Here is a 21,406-nt window from a genome sequence, read left to right on the forward strand (position 1 = left end):
CAGAGGGGAGCCATGAAATATTTTAATTTTTGCAAAGGGGGCCCTGACATCCAGAAGTTTGGGAAGCACTGGTGTAAGGGAAAGGGGGTTCACAATTTGTAAACCCGTGGAGCGCATTTGAAGGGAACTTAAAATTGTTTAAAGCTGAGAGATTACATTTGAATGGCATTTAGAATGGGCATTTAGAATGCATATTGTTTTCTTAGAGTCACATAATCAAGAAGTTAATGTAGTAAATGATCATAGTCTATTTGTGAAGCAGGATAGCACAAGATGATGGAATGCATAAAGGTGAAGATGAGACAGGTGGGAATGGAAATCAGACCCAGGATCAGGAAAACGGGAGTGGTAGACCAAAGAGAGAGAGAGAGATGTGGTATAGCAGCCAAAATAGAGAATGTTGGTGGTGGTAAAATGCCCTCAAACATGCAGGGATTGTTATGTTCATACACAAACGAAACAAGAGCTAATTTTGTTGCATTGATTGAGTCAGAACTTCCAAAGATAACTGGAATAAGTGAAACTTGGTTGTCTGAGGAAGACATGATGTCAGAAATAGAAGGATATATAATTTTCCAGAAGGATGGAAATGTAGAAAGAGGAGGAAGAGTGCTGTTGATGACTGCAGAGGAATTGTGTCCACAAAGTATGAAAGTTGATAGTGAATGCACAAATTTTGAATCTGTGTGGTGTGAAGTTGAAATAAACAAGTTAGTATATCTGATAGGATGCTGTTATAAGCCAGGGAATACAGAGAATACTGAGTATGAAATATTTAGACAAATTAGCTGGGCAGGTAAAAAGAAGGTGATCGTGATGGGAGACTTCAATTACTGGAATATTCAATGAAAGGAGGGGGATAGTGTATGGGAACAAGGAGAGTAAGTTTGTGGAATTTCTGAGAGATAATATCTTAAGCAGCATGTGACTGAAGCAACCAGAGGCTTTAATGTTTTGGATTTGGTGATAACTTCCCAAGATGTAGTTGGTAAAGAGGTGTTGACACTGCCACAAGTTGGTGAGTGATCATAAGGTACTTGTCTGGGAAGTGATGAAACAAGAAAAGGTTACTGCAAGTATAAAAGAGGTGATTATAGGAAGCTCCATAGTCAGGCAGCACCAGTATTTTGGGTAGATGAACTGAGCGAAAAAGATGTATCTGGCAAAAGCAATGTATAACTGCATATCAAGGGTTAAGCGAGTAAATAGAGTAGGAGTGAAATGGATGAACAGTGAAATTAAGCAACCTGTGCCGGAAAAGAAAATGTTATGTAGGAGGTACAAGACAGTTGGTGGTGACTGGATTCATGAAGAGTATAAAGTGCAGGCTAGAAATGTGACAAACATGGACTGGCCGGTCAGGCCAAGGTTAACTCAAGGTAATTTTTCTGCTATATTATTATTATTATTATTTGACATCTCTAGGGAGTCCAAAGACTCATCGAGGGAGGGCACCTGCTCTACAACTTTGTCTCCACCTGAGTGGTGGAGACAATCCACCAACTGACCGCAACTACACCAACGGCATCTACCGCCGACCACCATCACTACTGTTTCCACAGACAATCACAAACATCCATGCCCATGGCGGGATTCGAACCTGCAGCCATTTGGCTGGAGAGTAGATACGCTAACCACTCGGCCAGCCAGGCTGGCAAAGCCTAATGCTCTACCGACTGAGCCATCCGGCAAGAAAGAAAAAGAATAATTATGACAGATTAACACTGGTGGATAGTCATGGCAGCAGAATAATAGCTGCAAAGGATATAGTTGAATTATTGAATGAGCAATTTATCAACGTATATCATACTAATATCTAACCAGCGAATATCTAACCCAAACAACAATCAGATGTTGGTTGGGTTAGATATTAATAAGGCTGTGAAAATGGATGAAATCACCATGTAATGTTAAGGAAAGTGCACCACAATTGGCTATGTCCTTGATTTAGTATCATTCAGGCAGCCAATTTATTTATTTAATAAATTTCATTAAATACATTTATTTAATGAAAGTCTTGCAGTGGATAGGGTTCCTAAGGAGTGAAAAGAGGCAAAATAGTACGACTCTACAAGCATGGTTCTAGGACAGTCTCCAACTATAGACCAGTCTGTATAACTGCAGTTGTGGTCAAGGTGTTGGAGAGATTGGTAAGAAATAGAATACAAGATTGGTTTAATGGACACGCATTCTTTATGATGGTTAGCATGGATTTGTAAAGGGTAGGTCCTGTCTTAGCAACTTACTTGCATTTTATGATAAGGTTACAAGTGTTTAAATAAAGGAGAAGCATACACATGATATTCTTGGAGACTTAGCAAAAGCATTTGGTAGTTTACCACTTGATAAGTCGGTGTACACGCTGCAGAGGATGGAAATAGATAGTATATTGGTTAGAGATCAGAGATTGGCTGTCTGAATGATACCAGCAGATTGTCTATGATTGAGCAGTATCACAACAAAGGAGTGTCCAGTGGCATGCCTCAGGGTTCTTTTATTGAGCCCCCTGATATTTAAGTGGTTTGTAAACAATATATCATGTGGACTGACTGGGGATCTGTAGCTGTTTGCTGATGATACAAAGTTGGGAAGAATTATAAGTAGCACTACTGATGTTATTCCCTTCAGGAAGATTTGAAAGAACTTTTTACTCGGACAACGGAGTTGGATTATAATTTTAATATTAATAAGTGCAAGGTGTTGCATTTTGGAGTGCAGATATGTAAGTCTGTGTTCTATACAAGCACCTGTGTAGTGCAATTTGAAGAACAACGGTATGTTGCACCATTCAATTAGAAAAGGCCTAAGTTCGATTCCCGTCATGATGGGAGGAATGTTTATATGGACTTTTTCAATTGAAGGTGAGTTCGCTGATCTCATACGGAGGTAGCAGGGTTTTTCCTCCAGGAAACTTGGGCTTTTCATCCTGCATACAGACAAATCGGCCCTTCAGAACACACGCAATTTACAGACAAAAAATACTAGCTGTGGTTGTGGATGGTAGATGGCGTTGGTGTAGATGATTGGTAGCAGAAGTTCGGTATGGGGAGTTGTACAGTGGGTGTCCTCCCGCGACGAGTCTTCGGACTCCTTGAAGGTGTCACGAACAATAATAATATATTGGTGGTGCCATACCACAGGAAGTTGATGAGATTAGAAGCTTAGAGGGCATATTGCTAGTGTTGAAAAGGCTGCATGTCGTAGTCCTGCTATGATAATAAGTACTCAACACGTAAGGATAAAGAAATGGTTGTGCCACTGTATAAAGCACTGGTCAGACCACACTTGGACTATTGTACTAAAATCAGATCACCTGGTTGTCAATGTGATGTGGAGACATTGGAGAGGGTCCAGAGGAAAATGACTAAGACTATCAGGACTTTGGAATGCTGGCAATGGAGAGAAGTTGAAGAGATGTCGATTATTAAAGGTGTGGTGAAGAGGTATGTGAGGGTAGATTTTTTACATGGAGAATTGTCAGTGAATGGAATGCATTACCAGAATGTGTTATTAATGCAAGGAGTGCTAAGGATTTTAAGATTCTATATGTTGTCAGTTGAATGAGCCTCCCACAATGAGTGTGCGGACTCCACGGAGGATATAATAATAATAATAATATTTAAGTAGCAGTTGCTATGGTAGAAACTGGAATGTTAAAATTAATTTATCATTCGTGCACATCATTCTAACAAATGGATACAACAAAATAAACCTTGCCCAACTCTTTAAAAAGAAGACCCCCCCCCCACACACACACACAAACGAGAGTACACATTCACCATATCTTTACCTTACATTAAATGTACAACAGATAAACTGGGTTTCCTCCTGAAACAACACAGAATCAGAACAGCATACAAACTTATAAACAAAGTATCTACTTGCCTACAATTCCACCAAATCTGAAAAATATTAAAATCCCATAATTGCAACCCCCCTTCCCCCACTAAGGAACAAAGACTAAACAAAATTTATCACCATTCCATATATCTAGGACACATCTTAAAATTAACAAATATGCTAAAGAAATACAGCCTTACAACCAATTACCACATAGTGAAATTGGCATTCCTTACTGCTCCCACAAAGACAAGCCAAATTACCAGGTTCCCTGCCATTGCAAGCTGGTCCTAATACAACCAAACAGGCAGGACAGCAAATATCAGAATTTCTGAACATGGTCTCCATCTGGTTCTACATTATGACCACTCTGAAGTTGCTTACTATGCTTTGAACACTCATCACATTATATGCTGGAAGAAGGCAACTCTACTCCACCACAGCAAATACAAATATGAGAAGCTATTCCTGGATTGTCTCAGCCGTCAGAAACTTTCCAAATCTCAACAGCAAAGACCATCCAATTTAGCCCACTGGGGAGCATTATTTAGGACTTGTTGCCATTCTTCAGCCTCATACACCTAACGTTAGTGCCTGTGTGCACATATCATTGTTCTGAGTTCCCCGATGATGAAAATTTGACTTTGCCAAAATGTTGGAAGTATTAATTAAAGTTATCCAAATTAATATTCAGTATATGTTGTAATTTCCTCAAAAATAACAGTTAAGAAACATGTTTAATTAACACACAAACACTGCTATGAATATTGTTTAAGAAGAAAAGTAATACTTGATATGAATGGAAATAAGAACAGTATGTAAGAAGAAAGATTTGTAATTTTTTTTATTCTAATAAAAAAGCAAAAAATTTCAATGTAGCTTCATCTATTTAAGCAACAATTAATGCTAGGTATACAATTGTTTCATTCAATGTAACAATAATTTCTTCATCATAACCATCATCATCAAATTCCTGCCATGTACCCTAAAGGGTGTACAGGATAAGATAGTACTACATGAAAAATTTACATCATCACTAACTTCCTATCTACAATTTTCCTCCAAATCAGTCTGTTACTTGTCAAGACTCCAACATTATTAGATATTATATTTCTATCATCTAAGGCACTTTGTACCATATCAATCCACCTATATCTTGGACTTACTCTGAGTCGTTTTCCTGCCAACCTGGCAGAGAACACTTGTTTTTGCTATCTTTCCTTGCCCATTCTGTTTACTAATGCATTCCTGGATGCGGACAATGTCAAGTTCTTTCCTAATATCCTTTTTTAATATGATGTTGCCATTGATGCCATCTGTTCACGCCTCTAATCTTTCTCAGAACTCTCATATCTGCGATCTCTAATCTCTGGTCAAGTATTTTACTTCTGACCCAACTCTCAGCTCCATAAGTTAAAACTGGTTTGAACACTGTCTTGTATACAGCTGATTTAGTGTTCCGACTAATTTCTCTCTTATTCCATATGAATTTATTCAATTGACTTCCTACCATACCAGTTTTGTTGAGTCTGTTGTCTATTTCCATATTTAATTTACCATCTTCACTAAAAATCGTGCCTAAATAGCTGAAATGTTTTACTTGTTCCGCAGGTTTTCCGTTCACAATGCAGTTGACATTTTCATTGATTCTGCCTATTTTCATCGTCTCTGTCTGTTTATTCCTGACCTTCACACCATATCTATTACAACAGTTATTCAATTTAGTCAGGGAATCTTGCAGACTTGTAGCGTCTGTTGATATAATGCTCCATTGACACCATATAACTGTAGCGTTTTGAATAGCTTTTCTCTTGGCACCTTGTCATATGCCTTTTCCAGATCGACAAAACTTAAATACAGAGCTTTGTTATATTCTCATGATTTCTCAACTATTTGTTGTAAAGTGAAGATCTGATCCTGACAGCCTCTATTTGGCATGAATCCTGCTTGTTCTTCACCAAGCTTTTCTTCCACAATTCTTCTCAACTGTTTCTCAAGTATACCTGCATAAATCTTACCAGGAACATTCAGTAGGGAAATACCTCTGTAATTCTCACATTCAGTTTTATTTCCCTTTTTAATATATGGGTAGTATGAGCTCTACTCCAATCATCAGAAATCTGTCCAGACCTTCTGAACTATGCAGTGCAGCTACTGTAGGACTTTTATACCACCATACTTCAGCATTTCTGGTTGAATATCATCTACTCCTGCTGCCTTTCAACATTTCAAGCCTTTGATGGCTTTTTCTACTTCAAGTATGGATATGTATTCCTGACTGTATGCCTGTTTAGTGTTTTTCACCACTGTGCTATCACTGCTTGTTTCATTTAGCAATTTTTCGAAGTAATTACTCCATACTTCAAGGATATCTTTTTCTCCTGTTTTCATATCACCTTTATCATCTCTGACTCCTTTTATAGCACTCTTTCCTCCATTTCTAAGCTTCTTCAACAACCTCCAAAATATTTTGCCATCTTCTTGATATTTATTTTCTATGTTCTTGCCAAAGTCCTCCCATGACTTTTGTTTAGCTAGTTTTACATAGTGTTTAGCTTTCTTACATTTGTCTCTGTATTCTCTAAGAGCACAAGCTGACTTATTTGCCAGGAACTTTTGATATGCTTTCTTCTTTTTCCTTCACTACCTCTTTAACTTCCTGTGTCCACCATGGGGGGTTCTGATTTTTCTATCCTTGCAGACAATCTCACCACATGCCTCTCTAGCTGAATCAATCAGGGTTTTCTTCAAGGCTTGCCAGTGAATCTCCAAGGTTTGGTTCCTGTTCTCAGACTCTTTCATTTTTTCTTCAATAATCTTTGTGTATTTTAGTTTACAGTTCAGATCTGAGAGTTGCTCAACTTTTATTCACTTTAAAACTTCCTTACATGTTATTCTTTTCAATATGAAATTCAATTTTATCCTGCTCAAGACTAAATAGAATATCACTTCCAATTTCAAATCCTCTGTAGACTCTGGTGTCCTGCACCAGGGAGAAAACATCAATAATTTCTTTTATAACAAAAATAACAGTATTTGCATTAAAAAGAAGAGACCATGTGAGATGCAAATCTCATGTCCTGAAACTGTAAATGCCGTGATTCTGAAATAGCCATGTGAGCAAAATGTCCTTTTCTTTCTCTAAATACTCTAAAGCATAGCTATTGAAGTAAGTAAACTAATGTGAAGTCAAACTCACCTTTCTGTGGGGAAAAACAGTACCCTTCACATTTTCTCCAACTCTGAAAATATTCCTAAAAATAAATTTGACATATATATGAACTAGTGTTTTTATCGTGCTGACCAAACATGCTAAATAGCTATACAATAAAAAAAAATCTCAAAATTCTAAAATTAAAGATGCCAAGAAATTATATTCTTAGTTTCGTCCTTTATCTAAGTGTAAGCAAACAAAGTTTGGGTGTGAAGTATCTTCATAACTGGGCTACTTGTGTACAGAGGCTAATGGCTTCACATCAATTGCCTTAGTATCCCATAATGCAAAGCACCCCCCCCCTCACACACACACACACACCTTTCGGAGATGTATAATGCAAAGTATTATGGAAAGGGTCAACTACCCGTAATGCTTAGCATTATACATTTCCATAAGGTGATGTGCTTTGCATCATGAGATACTGAGTCAACTGATGTTAAGTCATTAGCTTCTATATACAAGTAGTCAAATTGTAAAGATACTTCACACGCAAACTTTGTCAACACTTGGATAAAGGATTAAACCAATAATATAATTTATTGGTAGCTTGTTTATGGTTCCAAGTAAAAAAACTTTCAACAACCATAAAATTCTGTTTATATAAGAGAGATTTCAGCTCTCCCTTAATATACACTAATATATAACCAAGGTAACATATGGAAAGATTTGTGTATGAAATTATACATACCGCTTCAATCATAACAGCAAATGACACCAGTTGCTAAAGGAGTACTTATAACTGAAAAATATTCTTTCAAGATTGAGATATCAAATACAGTAGACTCTATAGGTCTTTGCTGGGAGAGAGGTCCTGAAAAGGATCACCTTTAACTATAGTACTCTTTATTAATGCATTTCCAGAACAGATAATTTTTTTTTCTTGCTAAGAGAGGACAAGTTCATTGAATCAGTGTAATTTAACTTGGGAAATGAATAGTGAGATAGCATATCTAATATAACGTTTTTTTTTTTTTTTTTTTTTTGCATTTGTTGTTGTTATGATGTGCCATCCAGTCATTTCCAACTCTTGGTGATCTTGTGAACAAAGGTTCTTCATCTCACTCGGCCTTGTCTTTTCTTTCAACAACTGTAAGTTGGCAAGTTCCTTTATGTTGTTCATCCAAATGTTTTACAGTCTTCCTCTGCTTCTCAAGCCCTCAATCTTTCCCAACATAACTGCCTTTTCCAATCATTCATCTGCTAGCATAATATGCCCCAAGTACATTAAATTTTGTTTAGTATTGCCTCCAAGGAACATTCTGTCTTTATACTCTCTAAAACCTTATTAGTCATTCTTACAGTCCAGGGATTCTTAATAGTCTCCTGTACACCCATAATTCAAATTAACCAATTCACTTTCTGTCTTTCTTCTAAATAATGCAGCTTTCACATTCATACATCACTTCTTGAAATACCATTGCTTTGGAAATTCTAAAGTTCGTAAGATCTCTATCTTTTATAATGTTTGCAAGGTTTAACATAGCTTTTCTCCTTGGCTATAATTCTTTTTTTTTTTTTTTTTTTTTTTTGCATTTGTTGTTGTTATGATGTGCCATCCAGTCATTTCCAACTCTTGGTGATCTTGTGAACAAAGGTTCTTCATCTCACTCGGCCTTTTCTCATCTCATCTCATTCATCTTTATATTGACCAACAGTTCTTATTCTGGACCCCAGTAAATCATAACTTTCACCCACTTCTATTTTATCTTAATCTTAAATTCATCCAAATTTACAGAAGCTATCACTTTTGTTTTGTTGATGTTTAAATCAAGTTTGGCTTTTTTCCTTTCCTTCTCGACCAACAAAATCAACTGCTTCAGATCTTCCTTAGTTTATACTATGAGGGTTGTATCATATGTGTATCTTAAATTATTTATTTTTCTACCACAAATCTTAATTCCTGCTGGTTCTTTAAGTTGGCCATTCTCGTATCCCTCCATATATACTCCTAAATCTGAACTTATAAGGCAATGTAAATTAATTTTCATAACATAAGTTGGCTTAAATTTGTCATTCCCATAATATATTCACTATAAATATTAAAAAGATAGGGCAACAGAATACAATCCTGCCACATCCCTTTTCCCATTCAAACAACATCTCTTTCTCCAAAGACTGTTATTTACTAAAGCTTCTTGGCTATTAGGCAGCTCTCATCACATTCCACAGTCTGTTGTGATCCACACAATCAAAAACATTCTCATAATCGATAAAACAGATGAATATTTCCTTCTGAAATTATCTTGTTCTTTCCATAATCCTTCTCAAATTTGCTATCAGATCTCTAGTTAACAGCAGACCACCATCCTGGATTGCTGAGTGGTTAGAATATCTGCATATCTGCTGTCCAACCAACTGGATGCGAGTTTGAATACTACTGTGGACATGAATGTTTTGTAATGAGTTTTCAGGTAGGAGATGAATTTCACTGCTCAATGTGAGACTACCATCCCATTAATTGGACACCTGCAGTAGCCTGAAAAAGTTCCACATTTGAACTCTAGAGAAGAGTTTCTGAATTATGTAAATAAATAAATAAAAATACAAAAAATATATAAAATTAATTAAAATAGAGGAAAAAAAATGTTACCCACCCACGAAAATAATGTACTATTGGTTTACAGCCTTTTGTGAGTGAGTGTCACATAAAATAAATTAATTAAACTGTGTCTTATCATTACCATCAGCTCTCCATGGAGTCAAACGACTCTCCATGGGAGGTCCAACTGCATATGCCTAGCTCATCGTATCATGCCTTAAACACATTCTCTGTTTTTGCACTCACTATTCTCTCAGGCAATGCAATCTGCTCACTCATACTTATTACTCTCCAAACAAAAAACATACTGTTGCTCACACCATTCTTATACAGCTTTCAGAGAATGATTCTTGTTCTTCCATCCACTCCCCCCCATTCTTTGAAAAACCTCATTCACAGTAAGTGATAATAACCCCTTTTAGCTAATTTATCATATCATTTCCTCATCTTCCACCCATCCACTAGAATCAAATTACACTTCCTCAATAATCTTTCTTCATATGCAACATTCCAGAAGCTAGAAACCATTTTTCAAGAACCCTTCATCCTTCTGAAAACCAAGCATGCAAATCCATGCACAATAACCCATATCAAGATTTTCTACAATGGACATGTCAGTGTCCTCTGCTTCATTATCATAACCCATTGTTGTCCTCACAATTTTAGCAATGTGTTCCTGAAATTTTAGGTCCTTATCCACCATCACTCCAAGTAGTCTGTTTTATCTCCTCCATTTCCTCTAAGATATCACCACCACTTGTACTCTTTGCATTGCAACTTTACTTGCAAAATTTTAAAACCTTACACCTTGTACTCTATTCACTTGTCATTCACAGTGTTGTTGAAAAGCCACAAAAATCTACTTCCTTCATAGCTCTTCTCACTTTGCTTCACCTATGAACAACAGCACATCATTCAATATCATTAACATACAAGTTAAACAGCAACACCTCCAAAACAGATCCTTGGGGAACACTTGATTTTCCTCTTTTGGGATGTTGTGCTGCCACACAGAACTTGCTAATACCTATCAGATAACCAATCATAATCCAGCACAGTGATTTACTATCTAACTCCATCCATTCTAATTTAATTATCAGCTTGTCATATGGCAATCTATCAAAGACCTTTGGAAAATCTAAATATATGCATCTCTCTTTTTTCCAATACATTTGCCATCTTGGCATAAGTAAGTAGGTTGCTAAAACATGATTTTCCCTTTAGCAAATGCATGCTGTCTAGCATAGAGGATGCTGCTGCTGTCAATTCAATTCTCAATCATCTTGACTATCACTCTTCAACATTTTAATCACAACTCCAGACAAACAGATTGGCTTATAATTTAAGCCTTAGTCTTATCACCTCCCTTATGAAATGAAACAATTTTCTCCTCTTTCCATTCTTCTGCACAAAGTTCCAAAGGACAATTAAGACTAATGTTAAACAAGCATGTAAAGGCTGTTGTTCATGCCCTGGAACATTCACTCAAAACACACAGTGATATATCATCAAGTCCTAGAGCCATACATCATATTTACTTATTTTCCCATATATCTTCTACTTATTCTCCATTACTCCCTCCTCTACCCTTCTGCATGATGCCATTCATGAGGAGGAAATACTTTTATGAACTGTTTAAGGAGTCTAAGGATTCATCGAGGGAGCACACTCTACAACTCTCCGTTTCCACCATTTAATCCACTAACTACACAGAATCACTACTACCAGCATCATCATCTACACACAACACAATCTACTGCCCACTACCACCACTGATATTTTTGGTCTGTAAAAATTGCATGTGTTTGCAAGCTGATTTGACTGTATATGGGATTAAAAACCCGAGTTTCCAGAAGAATGAGATCGGCTACCCACTTTAAATTGAAATAACTCATATAAAGATTCCTCTTGTCACTATTTCTCCCAATCAATATCATCCCTCCATAATCATTTTTATTCTGCTAATAACATTAAAGAACTTCTTCCTTTTTTTTTTTTGGTCTCATTAACTGACTGCTCATAATGCACTTTTGCCATCTGTACCAAATGAGTAAATCCTTCACCCTCTTTGCCTTCTTTGTATTCTTCATGCAACTGATCATTACCACTTAACTTCTGCTGCTTTCATAATGCTTTCTTCCAGACTGTATACCTACATACATGATTAGGTATGCAGTAATCTCTTCAACACATTGATTTCACACCTACCTTATTTAACTCATGATCCTTGGAATGCATTTAGATATTGCCTTTGTCAAATAGTTCTTTAGAAAGGCCCAAAAAGGACTGATCTCCTTCAACCCAATTTCTTAATCCATGATATGTGGCAACCCTGCAAGAGGATTTGAATAAACTAGACAGATGGGCAAATGAATGGGGGTTGTCGGTTTAATGCAGCAAATGTAAAGTCTTGAAGTTTGGGATCCATTGACGGGAGGCTGCATACTTGATTGGAGGAGCTGTACTGGAGAAGTAGGGGAGACAAGAGATCTAGAGGTGATGATTGTTAGAAAACTGAAATTCAGGGAGCATACTGCAAAGGTGGTGAAGGTAACCCAGATGATTGCTGCGATACTGAGAAGAACGCCGACTTGCAGAGATAAAAGAGTTATCATTCTGTTGTATAAGACCCTGATCAGACCACACTTGGACTATTGTTCTCAAATTTCATCCCCAGGACCCAGGATTCTGTAACAATAAAACATTTTATTGTTTACACAATAAAATGTTTTGTTGTGTAAACAATAAAAATCTCTCACAAATAAAATAAAAGAGTGCTCTTTTTCTTTTCACAAGTCCAATTTAAAGCTACACAGGGGCCAAGAGTCAAATTTTCAAATAACTATTGTTATATTCAAATAATAAATCTAAAATCATGACATTTGTATTGGACATTTACTTCCATGGATGTAAAAGGTAAATGTCTAGTCTAAATATTACTATGCTGTATCTTAAATTCAATTACTGTTTCTTCACTTATGTCCTCTGAAAATTTATTAAACTCAAACCACTTCAGTCCATATAAAATATCTATTTCGTATCCTCTAATTTTTTAATGCCAGTCCTACAGATGAAAAATTGAAAACTTATATTACAGTCAGGTTTGATAATCCAGAGATTCTGCTTCAGACACTTAATGCCTGCATTAGGCAGGACAGGAGTCTCACACCAGGCAATGACCATTATCTCACACAACTTGAATGGCCTCTTGTTCACCTGTATAACTCTTTATTCACTGTATTCTGTATTCAGCTGATAACTTCTTTTCAAAAAGTGATGCATTGATTATGTTCTGAAATGCATTCTTTGCAGAATGCATTCTCTGAAGCTATAGTAACTAATAGAAATGCAACAATACCATAATTACTCATCATGGAACTCTATAAGTTTGGTTTCTTCAGTGATAAGTTTGCTTATGAAAGAACAAACCATATAAACAAATCTCATGTAATAATTACATTCAAGATACCAAGAAGTTATATTCTTGTTTAATTCATTATCCAAGTTTAAGGAAACAAAGTTTTTGCATGAATATCTTCACAACTCAGCTGCTTGTACACAGAGGATAATGACTTCACATTAATTGCCTTAATATCTCATAATGCAAAGCACATATCCTTTTGGGTGTTTATAATGCTACGCTTTAAGGGAAGGGTCACTATCCAGGTGGACTTTGATCTTTATAGAGGCCTCACCAGTAAGAGCCACATCCAGAAGGGATACCAAGGTTGAAGTAATGCAGAAGTCATATTTTCCATATACAAGTAGTGAAAAAGTGAAGCACTTTATTATTAAAATACTCTGGATTAAAGCCAGTTGAAAGTTTTTTCACCTGGTTATATATCATATCATGTGCAAACTTTGTTTGCTTAAATTTGGATACTTACATTACTTCACTCCATCTGGGAGCATAGATCTTCCACCACCATTTTCTACCGGACTCTGTTTTTTGCTTCTGCTTTTATTTAGTTCCAGTTTTTATTAATATTTGCTATTTCTTTCAGTATTGTTCTTTTCCGATGTTTCTCTTGCTTACCTGTCTTCTTTTACCCTGGGTTCCAATCTAGAGCCTGTTTTACTATTATTTTATCTTTTTTCCTCAACACATGCCCCAACGATCTCCATTTCTTTTCACGTATCTGTTGCAACATGGGTTTCTGGTTTGTTCTCTGCCATAGTTCTTCGTTTGATATTTGTTTTGGCCAATATATTCCCAGTATCATTTCTTAAATACTTGTTTAGGAAGACCTGGGCACTGTTAACTATCTTTTTGTTTAACATCCAAGTTTCTGATTCATACATTAGTACTGCCTTTACATTTGAGTTAAATATTCTCATTTTAGTTTTTATAGACAAATTCTTGTTTTTCCAAATATTTCTAAGTTGGTTGAAAGTAGAATAAGCCAGCTGTTTCCTTCTATTTATATCTTCAGTAGTTCCTCCTTTTATTGATACTATTGAACCAAGGTATATGAATTGTTCTACTTCTTTAAGTGGTTTCTTCTATTATTTGTTTATTCAGCTTTGCATTTATTTCCATCAACATTGTTTTATCTTTATCTATCCTAAGACCAACTTTTTTGGCTGTTTCTACAAGTGTTGTTGTTTTATGTTCTATATGTTGGTGCTTCTGTGAAAGTAAGCAGATATCATCTACAAAATCTAGATCAGTTAGTTTTGAAGTAACCATTGTAATCCTGTATTTCCATGAGATACTTTCCTCATCACCTAGTCCAGTTTTTCTTAAACTGTGTTCTGCAGAATACTAATGTTCTGCGAGAAGTTCTGAAATTTGTCATTTTAGTTTTCTAAGCATTTTTCATGAATAAATATTTTATAGTAGAAATATTCTGAGGAGAATAATATTCGTGAATATGTTGAAAAGATCAGACCCAGAACGCCTAATAGCATCTGTGTATCATTAATTTTCACACATCGAACCTTTCAACATTTGGGAAAGGGAATTTTTTGGGTAATCTAACCAGTAATCCAGTATTACATTCCTTAGGCCACTCTTCTTTCTGCCATATCTCATTTAGTAAGTGATATAATATCTCTGGTATAAGTTTTGGATATGCTTTTAGTATATCGCCTAGTATGTTATCTGATCCTTGTGCTTTACCTGTTTTGATTTGAGTATTGCTTTTGTAATGTCTATTTTTGTTATTTTGTTCAAATTTATATCCAATGATGCATTTTGTTCATTTAATTCTAGGCTCTGGTTGCTATCAGTTGTTTCTTGAAATTTCTCTGAGAAGAATTCAACCCATCTATTTCTTTTTCATTTAATAATAGTTTTCCTTCTTTACTTTATGGATAATAGTATATAGGAACTATCCATTTATTTCTTTTTCCACTTAATTTCCTTGTTATATCATACAGCTTTCTAGAATCATTTGTATATGCAGCATCCTCTGCCTCTTGTGCTAGATTCTCTATGTATTTTCTTTTATCATTTCTTGCACTTCTTTTTATTTCTTTATTAATTGTTCTATATCTTTCTGCTTGTTCTTGTTCAACATCTTTGCCAGTCTGTAATAGTTTTTCTTTTATTCTATCTCTCTCCTCTATTTTTAATTTACTGTTTTCTGATATCCATTCTTTGTCTGTATTAGTTTGAAATGCCAATATTTTTTTGATTTGCTTATTAGTATGTTTTTAATCTTTGTCCATTTTTCTTCTACGTTATCGCCTCTTTTTTCAAGTTTATCCCATTTATCCTGTAGAGTTGTTGTAAATTTATTTCTAATCTCTTTGTTTTTGAGTTTTTCAGTTCTAAACCTCTTCCTATTGTTCATTGTTTGTTTATTTTTAAATATTTACTTTTAATTTTTATTTTTACTTTTATTATATCTGTTAGGAGAAAGTGATCTGAATATGCCCCGGCTTCTTTTTTAACTCTAACATCCAGGAGTGATTTCCTCCAATTCTTTGTTATAAGTATATATGGTCTATTAGATTCTTTGTCTTCTTATCTGGTGCTATCCATGTCCACTTATGTATTTTTTTTTTTATGTTGGAAGAGACTCCCTCCTATTACAAGCTGGTTGAAAACATACAAAAGTCTATAACTCTCCATTTTCATTTATTTCTCCTTCTGCATGCTTTCTCATAACAGTTTCTTTTATTAATATTATCATTTCCGACCTTAGCGTTAAAGTCTCCAATTATAAGTTGCATATCTTTTTTATTTGTTGTTTCTATACTTCTCTGTAGAATGTTACAGAAATTATCCTTTTCTTCCTGGATAGCGGTTAGTGCATATAATGCAGTTATTGTAATATTCTGCTTGCCAGCTTTAAAGCTTATTTAAAATTTATTAGAATTTAGTATTCTTTTAGATATTGGGTTCCACTCCATTAGTTCACTGTGAGCTTCCTTTGTCATCATTAATGCAATTCCCTTTATGTGGTCATTCGTATTTTGGTTCGCAGAGTAGATTAAGTAACGATTAAGTTTAATTTGATTTTTCCAGTTCCTATCCATCTCGTTTCACTTAATTTCTAGAACACTCGAGACTTGGTATGTTTTCCCAGTTTCAAACATGGTTCTAACATCCCAACATCCTAATCTAAGTTTATGTTTTGATAAGGTGTCTGTCACTTTCTTCTGCACTTCTGATTCCCCAGAAGGGCTTTAACAGAGGTGCCTCATGTTTGTGGCAGGTTGTATTCTATTTTCTTCGTCTGGTATTACATTTTAGAAGGTTTCAGTTTGCATAGCAATTTTTTTTTTTCTGAGACTGCGTTGCTATCTCTGTGCTCAACCCTCCCCATTTAACCGGGTTTGGGACTGGCATGCCAATTTTTCACTCAGCATGGCTGGGTTCTTAAATTTGGATAATTGAGCATCATCATCATCAAATTCCTGGTACATAGCCTCAAGGGGGTGTACAGGATATGATAGTACTATGTGAAAAATTTACATTATTAACTTCCTATCTACAATTTTCTTCCAAATCAGTCTGTTACCCGTCAAAACTCCGATATTATCAGATCTCATATTTCTGCCTTCTAAGACACTTTTTACTGTATCAATCCACCTATATCTTGGTCTTCCTCTGGGTCTTTTTCCTGCCAACCTAGCAGAGAACACTTGTTTTGCTAAATTAGCTATACCTGGTTGCTGACAATGTCAAGTGCTTTCCTAATATCCGCATTTTTAATATGATATTGCCATTGATGCCATCCGTTCATGCCCCTAATCTCTCGTATCTGTGGTCTCTAATCTTTGGTCAAGTGTTTTACTTCTGATCCAGCTCTCAAAATCCATAAGTTAAAATTGGTTTGAACACTGTCTGTTATACAGCTAATTTCTCTATAATAAATTTAGTTTAATCCTTTATCCAAGTGTGAGCAAACAAAGTTTGTGCCTGAAAATATCTTCAAAACTGGGATAAGGTAGTACAACACCGGGAAACTCATAGCAAAGGTGGATCAAGCTACTATCACTCCTATCTCAGTATCTCCCATAATGCAAAACACATCTCCTTGCAGATATGTATAATGTTATGTATTAAGGGAAGGGCCACTACCCAGACTAGTTTCGACCTTTATTGGTCTCTTCAGTGGGAGCCAGGCCCAGAAGTGGAGATACCAGGCAGAAGCAATAGCGAGGTCATCTTAACCTATAGGAGTTGCCAAAAGGTGGCACACCTTTTGGCAACTCCTATAGAACAGAAATCTCTTCAGATGCCTACATCCTTTCTCATTCAAATGCAAACAGTCTCTCGGATACAGTTTTTTCTTTCCTCAAATGCCCTCCAGTCATCTACATATTCCAAGCCTCTCTTTTGACACATTCTGGCTATCATGCTATTCATTATTAATGCTCTTCTACTCAGCTTGTCATTATCATACCTGCATAACACACGCAAGCTTTCCTCTCTGCTTTTTCTTTTGTACAACCTCAAGCATGAATTTCAGATCTCTAGCCACCCAATTCACACTGCCTCTCAAGTCATTCATGCCCACCATCACAATCCTCTCATCCATCCTTTCACCCCACTTAATTGCGACAGTCACATTTTCTATCATTTCTCCACACACCTTAGGCATCTCGCATACTATGGATCATCAAGTCTCCATGTCACACCTCTCACCACTCTAAATAATAAACTATATCTATCACAGACAGGTTGGGTCTCCTGCTAATGAGCAGTCACAGCGAAATAATGCAGCGGGTACGCCACTCCTCTGCTGCATCCCTATTGGAGGTATTCATGACTGTAGTCCGTGTGTGTTCACGGGGCCCGTTTGCCTACTTGCAGGATGTAAAACCCCCAGCTAAACTGGAGGAAAACTCTACAGCCGTGCCTAACTTGGCTATGGCTGATGAAGATCCTTGAGTTCCTCATGTCACCGACAGGAACCGAACCAAGGACACTCCTTCCCCAGGCATATGATTGCGAAGCGCACAGTCACTAGGCTAACTGTGCAGACAATAAACTACAGGTAACCCTCGTATAATGCGGATGTTATGTTCCATAGAAATGGCGAGTTATATAAATCGCATTATGCGAGACTTAGATCACATAGAAAAAGTAGGGTTAGGTTCTGAAATCGATTTTTTGTTTTTGTTTTTTTAAATTATATAAACAATAATGACATATCCAACAAAAACAATACTGTATTTTTATTTAATTCAGGTAATTCATGGCAGAAAACGAAGACAATTTTCAACAATGAACACTTTATACAGTAAACCCTAGATGGCGAACATATGGCACTCATGCCAGAGGTGCACGTCTGAGAATTTTGCTGGCACGTCAATGATTTACAGGTGATATTCTTTTATATGCTTATAAATTATTCAACTTTTTTTAAATTATTACAAAACGTACAAACTGAATTTTGTTTTACACAAGAGAGCAGTTATAATCCTTTCTTTTAGGGTTACACGGTGATCAGCATTCATTTTAAAATTTTATGGAATTTACAACCGTGTTAAAAAACTTTTTTATTATCCCGACGTTTCGATCTTCACATCAAGATCATCATGTGGAGCGTATATAAGTATATAGAACAAGCTGAGTTATATCATTAACTGTAAGCTAGAGAAACAATGATTTGATCACATGTTATTCTACTATTCTATATAATAATTATGGTGAAGCTGGCCTTTCTGATCATGCCCTGAATACCTTACACAGAATTGACTGGAAACCACCAGCTGTCTACATCACACTAGAACATGGTATGAACGGAAATTCAAGGAACCTGCGAGATTATTAGCAACCACCCCAATCTGAACAACAATGATGGTTTAAAAATCCCAAACATATGGAAGGTATATGTTCGACCTTCCTCACCAAGAACAACTATAAACAGGACTGTAGAAAATCCAGTATTGTAAATCAAAAAAAAGAATTGTAATACTAAAAATAGGACACAGATTGTTTCTGAAAGAAAACCATCTAAAAGAATGTTTATTCCTGTTATTGTAAAAATAGAATTTAGCTTGATGTAAAAAATTTTTTATTTTATTTTATTTTTATTTTTTTTTATTTATTTATATTTATTTTATTTTTATTATTATTATTTTTTTTTCCCACCAGAGGTCACACCAGTAGAATAACATGTGATCAAATCATTATTTCTCTAGCTTACAGTTAGTGATGTAACTCAGCTTGTTCTGTATACTTATGTACGCTCCAGATGATGATCTTGATGTGAAGATCGAAACGTCGGGATAATAAAAAAGTTTTTTAACACAGTTGTAAATTCCATAAAATTTTAAAATGAGAGCAGCTATAAAGATGTGCATATGATTGGTGCGGTATTAACAAAAGATCACACCACCCAAAGACAAAGGCAACTGACAAGTGTTGAGATGAAATGATAATTCTCTTCAGTCGAATTCCATAACATCTGAAACTGTCATAACAACATTCACTATTAGTTTTAACACATTCACAACAGGGTGTCATTTATCGTCACGACGGAACTTCTCTTTACTGACTGGCTCAACTCTCACAAAAGTTTCAACCCTTGGTTGAATTTTATGGCTTGTTTGCATTTGAGGTGCCAAGTGAACTCACACACTCATTATATGGCATGTTTCGATTCTTGGTAGAATTTTATTTTAAGTTAGCCTTTATGATCTGTCATAATGACATCGAGAATTTCAAATGCAATAAAACAAACACTTATTTCATAATTGGACAATAGTTTTAGTTAGATACTCTGTTTCAGTGCAACACATGGTTTTGCTTGAGTCTACAGCATAGTTTCTGTGAGAGGTTTCACTATTTGTTGAGAATTACACAGACTGCAAAAACCTCTGTACAGTACCTTATTCAGGGATACAATAAAACTAAATTCGATACTTATAACAAGTTGGCGATATAGGCAGACACAAATTTAACGAAGATAAAATTTGATTTTTAAGTCCCGTGGTGAAAAATATATGAAAAAATAAAATAAAGGGTCACTAGAAATTGTAGACCGCATTATATCGAAGCCGCGTTGAACAAGGGTTACTACAATTTGTAGACCACGTTATATCTAAACCGCGTTGTATAAGTACTGCATTATACGAGTGTTACCTGTATATACTAAATAATAAAATATAAACAAAGAAGAATAGGCCCCATACACCTCAAAAGTGTCATGAAATTAAAAATGAGTCAAGAACAGATCATAATGTCTATATCTGTATTTAGTGTTATGATGACGATGATACAATTAGCACCTACAGTCTAACAGGCAATGGTTTCCCCCTTTCCCCACACACATTAAGAATGCATGGCATGTAATTAACACGGACTTAATTTAATTTTCTAATTAATTAACAAAGAGCTCACATTCAATGCAGAGAATATCTTGGGCAGTAGTGAAATCATTATCCGGTTCACTAATGTTCCCCATCAAAAAAAATTATTCTACTACAGAATAATTTTACTCTACTGTAGTAGAATATCTGGCTCCCACCAAATATTACTACTTTTTTCTCACATATCCTACAATCAGGTAATTTGTATGGAAAAGTAATTTTTACTTACAGAAGAAAGATGAAGCTATGAGTGTTCTACTTTCTTCCCATACAGGAAATTTTTACATAGTGTATTCTGAACAAGCAGCTCTACACTCCACCCTTTTAAAATCAAAGTATGCTTCACATATGTAGACAATGTATTCATCACCCTGACATATGATATTCAAACTATTGATATTTTCTTCAGCCACTTGAAAACAAACAGCATATATAGAAGGTTCTCTTCCTTTCCTCAACAATATGATTACAGGTGTTCTATTTTAGATTTTCTTTCTTTTCCCATGTATTTTAAAATGAACACACACGAGAGAGAGAGAGAGAACAATACAGATATTGCAAACTCTGTCACTACATACACAAACTGGGTATAATTAGCACCTTTAAATAAATGAAGATCTTGTCCATCTAATCAACCTTCATTAATAATGAATATAATGCATTCACTATTCAACAGAATCCTACATAACAATTTAGCCAAAAAGAAATACTGACATTAGTTTGACAATAGCTATTGAATACTGCTCCCACATATGGGGTGGCACCCCCCCCCCAAGAGCTCTCTCAAAATGCTCGACTCAATACAGAGGAGAGCAATTAGACTTAACAATGATTCATCCCTTACACTCTCTCTCTCCCCCCCACTTTCATACAGATGCATGGTCTCTGCAGTATGTATATTCTACAAATATTTCCATGGGAAATGCTCATCTGAAATAACATCAATAATTCCTCCACTCAGTGCTAAGCACATTGGAATATGTGCAGCTGCTGTACAACATCCCTACACAGTACACCTAGAAACAAACAAACAAGTT

General features: G+C 35.7%; 1 protein-coding gene across 1 annotated transcript in view; it reads right to left on the reverse strand.

The window, feature by feature from the left end:
• The window catches only part of LOC150097856 (uncharacterized), a 195,857-nt gene that overhangs the window by 35,874 nt on the left and 138,577 nt on the right, over positions 1–21,406 (reverse strand). The window contains exon 7 of the mRNA XM_090406611.1: positions 7,040–7,094. Within this exon, the coding sequence (XP_090262737.1) occupies positions 7,040–7,094 (55 nt within the window). The remainder of the gene's footprint in view (positions 1–7,039; positions 7,095–21,406) is intronic.

The sequence above is a fragment of the Typopeltis vanoorti genome, chromosome 16 (genome assembly GCF_054136105.1).
Source record: "Typopeltis vanoorti isolate ZY-2024b chromosome 16, IOZ_Tvanoo_1.0, whole genome shotgun sequence".
Taxonomy (NCBI): Eukaryota; Metazoa; Arthropoda; class Arachnida; order Uropygi; family Thelyphonidae; genus Typopeltis; species Typopeltis vanoorti.